At 39.5% G+C, this 8676-nt stretch overlaps 1 protein-coding gene across 4 annotated transcripts; it reads right to left on the bottom strand.

Annotated features, from left to right (window-relative positions):
* Window positions 1–3: 3 nt before the first annotated feature.
* On the bottom strand, window positions 4–8267 carry LOC308409370 (fas apoptotic inhibitory molecule 1-like). 4 transcript variants are annotated; one of them, XM_080902062.1, is made up of 5 exons: window positions 8108–8267; window positions 5287–5420; window positions 4918–5146; window positions 3170–3219; window positions 4–2671 (listed from the first exon to the last, which is right to left on the bottom strand). In XM_080902062.1, the coding sequence occupies exons 2-5, from the start codon at window positions 5398–5400 to the stop codon at window positions 2522–2524; spliced, it is 543 nt and encodes a 180-aa protein (XP_080758188.1). In that variant the 5' UTR covers window positions 5401–5420; window positions 8108–8267; the 3' UTR covers window positions 4–2521. The 4 variants fall into 4 exon arrangements, with proteins under 4 accessions (XP_080758188.1, XP_080758189.1, XP_080758190.1 ...); XM_080902063.1 differs by having other exon boundaries at window positions 5287–5417; window positions 8108–8249; XM_080902064.1 differs by lacking the exon at window positions 8108–8267 and adding an exon at window positions 7971–8097.
* Window positions 8268–8676: the final 409 nt, after the last annotated feature.

Raw genomic sequence — 8676 nt, 5'->3', positions numbered from 1 at the left:
CAACAACAAAACCTGATCAACTACACAAATTTAATAAAATAAAATACAAGTTAAACAACTTACAAAATGAAATACATGTATAAACATTATTCCTGTATACACGACACATGAAAAACAGAGTGAGAAGGTAATCATAACTATACAATGTCACAGTCTACTGAGCATGAAACATTTTCACCTTTGACCCTTGAAACAGTTTGACAGGAAAAACAAATAGTGTGTCCGTTTCACGAAGCTTTCAGCTGCATTTCAGTTCAGTTTCACAGACATCAGCAGATGAAGTTTGCTAAGTTGGCCAGATTTACTACATGGGGCAAAACGGCATGTGAGCTCAAAGGTGTGGTTAACTTTACCAATGATTTACAAAACGTATTATGTTTCCAACACACACACAGAAGTCAGCTCATTTTAATATCAAGCACAAAAATAACAATTGGAAACATTTTCATGTTTTATTCTGAATTAAATATTATCAGGATTAGCAATAAATTGTGTTGCAAACATTAGTAAATCAGTTTGTGAGCTTTAAGAATTCTCTGTATATTTTGCACCTAGAAAAAGGAACTCATAGAAATATATGCAGCAGGGGCAAAAATCTCAGTTCAAAATCTCCTACATGTCATCTTGTCACTGCGCTCTCTTTCTAAATACCAACAGTACTTTCTTTAATGCCTAAACCCAGTTTGGATTGGCTCAGTGTTTGAGTAAATCTGGGTTCCAATTTCTAACAGTGAGGATGTACTCACACACATCATGGCTGTCGCCTCGTCACCACTCCACTGATCGCCTGCACTCACCCTTAACAGTCTGGGCTCAGAGTGTGCATCAGTGTGTGTCTACAGTGACGTTCATGATGTTATGCATCCAGTTTCATTTTAAAGTGCTGACACTTCATCCTCTCATATGCCTTATAGATTTGTGAAGTGCTGAACACAGTGATTTTCACACAGGCAGCTGTCATTGAACAAGTGCTGGAGTTACATGTAAGTACTTGTGCACGATTAGTGGTCACATAACATGCACATGTTGAGTCCAACTGAACCTGGACTGGGGCAGTTCATGTAACCCTGCCGGGGTGGAGCATGCAGCAGTCTGGTCAAACAAACTGGAAAATGGGAAACAAACATACTTGGGCATGGCACAGCTTTCTTAGTGTGAGTACAGCCTTAGTGAACGTCTCTTACCAAACATTTGCTTCACATACACTGGAGAAATCCTTAATATTTAATAACCATGATTTTATTAAAATATTTTTAGCTCAAATTCTGTATTATCCATAGACTGCATGTATAAGATGGACATAGCTTCCATACTGGTAAAATGAAGCCAATGCCTTAACCTGCATCCTTTCTAATAGCCAGCAGGGGGCGACTTCTGTACTTGTAGTTAGCAGGAAAAAAAACTCAACAGATTTCAGTGGAAAAGGAGCCCTCTGTCATTTGAGCTGTGACCTCGGTAAACACTTCATTAATTAATCAGTGGTATCAATCACTACATTTACATCATATCTAATACATAATGTTCAGAAAGACGATAATGGGGGCAATGACCGATCTACCCCGCTTCTGTGACACCTGGTTTAAAAAACCTAAGAGGGTCACAGTGGACAGCTGAAGGGTCCAAAAATGTGGCTTTGACAAATGTGGGTGACATCACAGTGGCTTTGTCCATCATACACTCTATGATACTACCTCATGAATTGACAGCACAACACAGTCACAGATCTTTCTAAAGAGAACAGAACGTCTTTAAAGTGTGTTTGGACATCAGTGAGTGATTGCAGCTGTGTAAATGATTTATGCCTAAGTGAAAACTGAGAACAACGCACCCTGTAAATATTCTGACACATCAACAGCAGGCCGTTGGAAGCTAATCACTTCATATCAACAGAATTAACCAATGGAAACACAAAGCATGTAACAGGCCAACACCAGAACAGGAACCAGTCCACTGCTACATTCAAGGAATAAAGTTACCCCGTTGTTGAACCTCCCACTCCACAACATTTGAAAATACAAGAAAGCTAGCACAAAGGTAAGAGAGAATGAGGTGAGGGTTTACTGGGACAGCTCACTGGTAACATTTGGCTGTGTGATACAGTACTTCTTCAAAAGCAGCTGCTCGTGTTAAAACCCTGGCTGAGAGAGAATAATGTGGCACATCTGGACTCCCGTGTTGATGATATTACTGAGATTAATAGTGTTAATATGATTATAAAGACCAGTGCACACATCAAATATCCAGTGTGAACATTTGGAGACAGTAAATGCTTGTTTCTGGCATTAGTAGCTGCCCTCGGTCTTCTAAAACTGCTCAAACTTAGCTTTTGTCTTCAGCTATGCTATTTACAGGACAGCTTTCACCAGTATATATATGGCTAATATACTCCGCACACTACAGCAGCAATGCATTGTTTCTCTCAGTTGGTCCCTGACTTTATCAGCTTTAAATCACCTCGCGCCCTCACTCGGCGTCACAGATACAAAACCAGATCTCTGCTGTCATCCAGGCGCAGTCACGCTCACTCTGTGCATTCAGCGATCTCCGTGCCGTCCACGAGCAGCGTGTGAATGATCCCGTCTCGTCTCTTCCCGCTGCTCACAGCTTTCACGCAGCAGTTGTGGTCTCCGAGTGTGAAGTGCGTCTCTGTGCCGTCGTCCACAAACTCACCCTGCAGGCGCAAATCGCAAAAGCGTGAACTAAGAAAGGAAGCGTCCTGTTCCAAACGAAAATAATGATCCAATATGATATCCCAAAAGAAAACAATGCACCGCACCACACAAGCAACCAATCAATTTATATTCAAAGGCAATGAGCAGATAAAACAACAACCAGGAATACACAAACAATCATCAGTAAACAACTTATGGTTTTACAATTGTAGTTAACAATTCAATTCAATTCAATATAATAAGACCAACACCCCAGATAAAATGACATATCCGAACACAAAGACAATATCCAAACCAAATTTTAATACACAAAACAAGTACACACAGCCTAATCCTTAATGTGAATGCCTCCCATCAACATAAGCACTCTTTAATGAATCTATGATTTATACCATCTCTCTTGCAGGGTCCCCGGGTCACAGACCCCTAGTGGTCTGTTACTAAGGGAACTGCTGCTCTAATAACAACCTGTATTATGTCACTCGTGTTTTACTTACTGCAGTCTCAATATTTTGTCCGTTACACCAAACATCCATGGTGTCTTTCTCTGAAAGTAAAAAGACAGATTTTTTTAAATTAATATTTACCAGATAAGCATTTAAAAAAAATGTAAGTAAACTGGCCCAGACACAGCTGCTGAGCCAGTGAGAGCAGGTTAGTGACTAGCTTTAACTTTAGGTGTAATGTTGCTGGGTGCTGGAATGAGAAAGTTTATCTGACTGTCTTGTGGTTTCCAGTCCTAGTCTGACTCATATCTATTCTGCGTATTTAATCACTTGTAGGTGGCCAGATTTATGGTCTGCACCAGCACAGGATTCTCCGCTTGACATTATAAAACCACAGCTGACATTTGTTAAAGAGCCACAGCATTAACTTTGTGACTGAAAGGCAATGCAACGTCTGATCTTAGCAACGCCCTTGTTTGCCTTAATCTTTATCTGCATTCATCTGCTCTCTGCAGTGAAACACTAAACAGAACTAATAAAGTTACTTTCACTGAAGGCAGGGAAGAGCAAAGACTTCAGACCTGCAGGACCACATGAGTCTATGCACAGACTGAGTTATAAAGACAAGAAAAATGGAAAATGCCTCCAATGGCAGAACACTGGCTGCTGCATACTGAGTAAATGAGTAATTACACACAATTACAGCCTATTAGAGTTCATTTCACAGAGATATTATCTTTGTGCTAATCTAATATACTGTTCATGCTGTATATTATTCCAAAGAGTTGCTGAGCTCTGTTTGACTACTATAAATCAAGTCTTTGTTTGTTTCTGTTTCTCAACAAGAACCAAATTCAGGCTGCTCAGTTACAGCAAAAATCACAACCACAGTTATCTTGATCAACATCAGGGTAATGAATATTTAACATGATAACCTGACTTTTAATAAAAGTTGTATTTACTGTGTCTTGCCAGAATCCTTTGAACAAAGTGTTTCTGGATTAATTTACATTTTCCTGTCTGTCTCAGTCTACATGCCAAAGCATTCTTAGGCATGATACTTAACCCCAAGTTGTTTTTCAATGTGCTCATCAGAGTGTGACTGTTAGATGGAAAGCGCTTAGGTGTAGAAGTGCTTGTATGAATGTGTGTGAATAGTTGAACAAGACATGCTGGATAAAGCATAGTACAAAATGTACTACATACAGTGAAAGACAAACCACAGAGATTGTATTTAATATAAAGTTTAGTTTAATATTTCCATTCTTTCCCAGCTGGGATATCTCTGTTACAAATGCAGACAATGCACAGTGGTTATTTGCGGCATGTGCTTTCAAGGCAGTTTGCCACTTGATCCACTGTAAGCAGTACAATTATATGAAGGATTAACTCGCCCAGATCACAGACACGGCTGTATATGGTCCAAGCTTAGAGTAGTTAAGGAGCTTAGGCTCAGCTACTGCATAATATTAGAGGGTGGCTGTGAAGAGGCATAAATCACACTGTGCTAAATATCAGGTCTATATCTATCCTGACTGACTATGTAGATGAATTAAAGCTTTATGTATCTTAGATATATATTTGTATTTTATAACCTATTAAAGCTATAAAATAAGTTGCATCTTTTCTCCTATGAGATCATGTTTTGGGTTGTTGGGAGGGGTTTTTTTGCATAATTTTTGCAGAATCTTGAATATAGAGCTTTTCTGTATGAATAAAAAAATCATAATTATAAGCTGTCACAGTAACAGAAGTAAAAGGACAAGAGCTGAATGATACAAACACTGAGAGGAGCTCACCCAGGACCACTCTGCAGTCAATGCCGTCTAAGTTGAGCAACCAGGTGCTGGTGACCTTTGACCTGTTCTCCATGTACTTCTTCAGGCTCTTCCCGTTGATCTCCAGGGTGTACTCATAGGCAAAGCCACTGACTGCATCTATATTGATAGTGGCTTTGGTGTCTGAACTGCCCACGCTGAAAGTTTCCTTCCCCACCAGTTTGAACATCCAGTCCCGCCTCAGGACCTCCTGGAGCATAAATCAGAAAATCACAGGAGCTGATGAGGCTGACCTCAGAAACACTCAAATAAAATCAAATAAATTAATAAATAAGATTAGTCCAGCAAAACACGTCCAGTGTTTCCCCGGCTAACAGTATGACTGCACACCTTTCCATCCACGTAGATGACCCTCTTTCCGGTGGTGGTCCCGTGTTCAAACTCGATTCTGTGAACTCCATCACTCAGCGCCACCTCCCACACTCCAGCGAGATCATTAGACATCGTGAGTCCTTCAGAACCTGCTGGAGAACCAAACTACAGCGTGAATCGAAACCAAGGGCAGCTAATACCCTGTGCTAACCTCAGCTGCTATTAAAGAAATGAAAGCTAACAATGCTCGTATCTCTGCGGCTCTTAGCCCGCCGGCACGAATCCCCCCCGGCTACTTCATTACAGCAACTACAGCTACGGCGTTAGAGTATTAATAGCGAGTTATAACTGTGACAGAAACACGGCTAAAGAGCGCAGCTACAATGTTACTCTTTGTGGCATCTAAACTTCCGGTTTCGGGAGTGTTCTTTCAAAGTAAAAGTGGAAAAACGGGTGTCAAACCTCAAAGAGAATCAGAATCAGAATACTTTATTAAACCTTGAGGAAATTGTGTGGTTATAGTTGCTCGAAGAAGGAAGAACAGTAACTGTCTAAACTAAATTAAATAATTGAATATATTATAAAGTTATAAAATAGAATAACTCCCAGTATATAACACAAATTAAATATATATGCTTGAAATTGTACTGTAAACTGTGTTGTTCACACTGCACAGGTTGTGCAGATATTAAGGATGTGCAGCTACTGCAGTGTGTACTGAGGATTAGATCGAAGAGCCCACTTCTAGGCCTTTTCAGAGTGTGATTACAGCTGTGAATTACAGATAAGCTATTAATAAGTCATTAATTACTTTCTTCTTATAATAATTATTATTGTGACTAGTATTATAAAATAAAAAAATGAAATTCCTGGAAAATAACACTATAACTCTATCTAGACACATTATATAACTTATTACATTAAGGTTATTTCTCGTAAGAGACTTTTTCTACCTCAGGCTCGTCATCAACTGTTCTCTAAAAGGAGTGCTTATTAAATAAGAAACACAATTCAACAAATAATGTACACTTTTGTTCTGTCTGGACAGCTATTTAAAGGGGAGTGATATAAGAGATATCACTGAGATGTTTTTCACACCTGAAGCTCTGGTCGCGTCTACCGTGTTCAGTGTGTACGCACCGTTACAGTTTCAGCTTTTTTTAAAAAATTTCTTTTAATGGTGGTTTTGGTTAATGTTTAACACAGTGAAAAATCTTTCCTTGAAATGTTTCTTTAATATAAGTTATTATGCTATGATGTTAACAGTGTTGGGGAGTAACGGAATACATGTACCACCGTTACGTATTTAAAATACAAAATATGAGTAACTGTATTTACAGTTACCGTTTAAAATGGTGGTATTTAGAATACAGTTACTTTGTTGAAATAAATGGATTACACAGCGGTATTTTCCTGTTTCATATTGTGGCGGGTCAGGACTGTTTGGGTTTTGTTTGACAGCTACGCGCGCTCTCTGCGACTGTGTGTTTCCTGGGTGAGAGAGCTCTTTTTGTTGTTGTTGTTGTTGTTGTGCTAAGCTATGCCGAGCAGTTTGGTTTCTGTTGGAAAATAAACGGCTGTGATTTAATATGAATGCAATAGGCAGAGTGTTACAGGCATAGCGCTAAAGAATGTAGCCTCATGAGCAGTGTAGTCCGCGCTGCAGGGAGAATGAACTACCATACCCGTTATGTGTCTGTGAGCGATGGAGGGAGAAAAAGGAGAAAAGTACGAGCTGTCATCGAGCAGAAACGGGAGCTGGAAGCATGTAAATATAATAATAACCACTGCAGCCAAAAGCCCAGTTGTAAGCACGCTATTAAGACTCGACTGTACACTGTGTTTGTGTTTTCCCCCGAAACAATAAGTTCGTTGGAGCAGTCTTTCAACGCCTCTCTCTGTCTCTCGTCTCTCTCGCAATCAAAGTTGACCCAGACAACAAAGAAAAGCTATTTTTCTGCTACGAGCCCAACACGAACCCGAAGTATTAGCCAGAGGTCCTTTACTACGGTTCGGAGCCGCGGACCTTCAGTAATAGTAATAAATCACACAGCAATAGTACATTCATGTAGTTGTAAAAAGCACGATAATATGTTAAGTAATCTAAAGTATTCAGAATACGTTACTCTCATTGAGTAACGTAACGGAATACGTTACAAAATACATTTTGGGGCATGTATTCTGTAATCTGTAGTGGAATACATTTTAAAAGTAACCTTCCCAACACTGGATGTTAATAGCCTCGCCCATCTGATGTCACATGCACAAGGAGCAGAAAATATTATAATGAATATTTAAACTATTAAACTGGTTGCTAAGAGAAAAAATTAAAAATAAAATTGGGGAAAACTGTGTTAAACTGCCTTCACATTGAAACACTTACTAACGCTGTTGTTTTTAAGTATTTAAAGACCCTTAACTGCGATTGTTAACCACTTTAACCAGCACACATAAAAAAAATCAGCATTCACGCACTTATATTTTTTTAATTTACAGCTTGACACAATTTCTGATTTCACAGTAATATGAGAAAATTTTATCATATGGGTCATATGATTGTTGGATTTTTCTCTGTATCTATTATTATAGGATATACTGTACAATATAAAGCGCCTTGGGGCGACTGTTGTTGTGATTTGGCGCTATATAAATAAAATTGAATTGAACGTAGTTTTATTTTGAAAATAAAGCGGAAGTCTTACTCCAATAGTAACGCACTCTGCTGCAGGCTTGATCACAATTTGTGGGTCTGACCGCTAACGTTATCTTCTGCGCTGTGAAAGCATGACCTCAAAGGCTATCTGGTGGAATACGATCCACCATTACAGCTCCATGTTACCTGCCCGGTCCTGAGATGCTCCCTGCAGCTCCGCGGCGCGTAAAAATGGCCCAGCAACCACTTTAACGCAGTTTTTCCACAGCTCCTGCGGACAACCAACAGATGAGCTGCGGCTATGCTGTTACTATGGTAACATGGAATCGGCCTACGCGCAGGCTTCTCCCCGCCCACTCCGGAAATAGCAGTGCAGGTACCAGATGTGTTTAGATTGTAGGATTGTAGGAGCAAAAGTTAACGACATATTATATATCGTTCAAGACTTTATTTCCACGTAAACAGACCTGGAAATAAAGTCTGTCATGCAAAAATAGAGTTTGTACAATTATAGCAAACATAAAATTCAAGAGTCCGAACTTTTGTAATTTCTTTATAAGTATCTTCAGCAGTAGTTCTCCAGGGTTCTTCTGAAGGACATTCAGAGCTCTTTCTTTGTCTCTGCCTTTGGTTCTGTTCTCTGTAATGATGATCTTTTCTGCTTCAATAACGTAGAGGCCCAGGCTCTGGTTAAGCCCATCCATGAAAACACTACTGAATTGGCAGTGTGTTTTCTTTATTTCTTAAGATCATCG

Source organism: Rhamphochromis sp. 'chilingali', assembly GCF_963969265.1.
Source record: "Rhamphochromis sp. 'chilingali' genome assembly, chromosome: 14".
Taxonomy (NCBI): domain Eukaryota; kingdom Metazoa; phylum Chordata; class Actinopteri; order Cichliformes; family Cichlidae; genus Rhamphochromis; species Rhamphochromis sp. 'chilingali'.
Note: the sequence above shows the minus strand (reverse complement) of the source record. Positions and strands in the feature narration are given on the sequence as shown.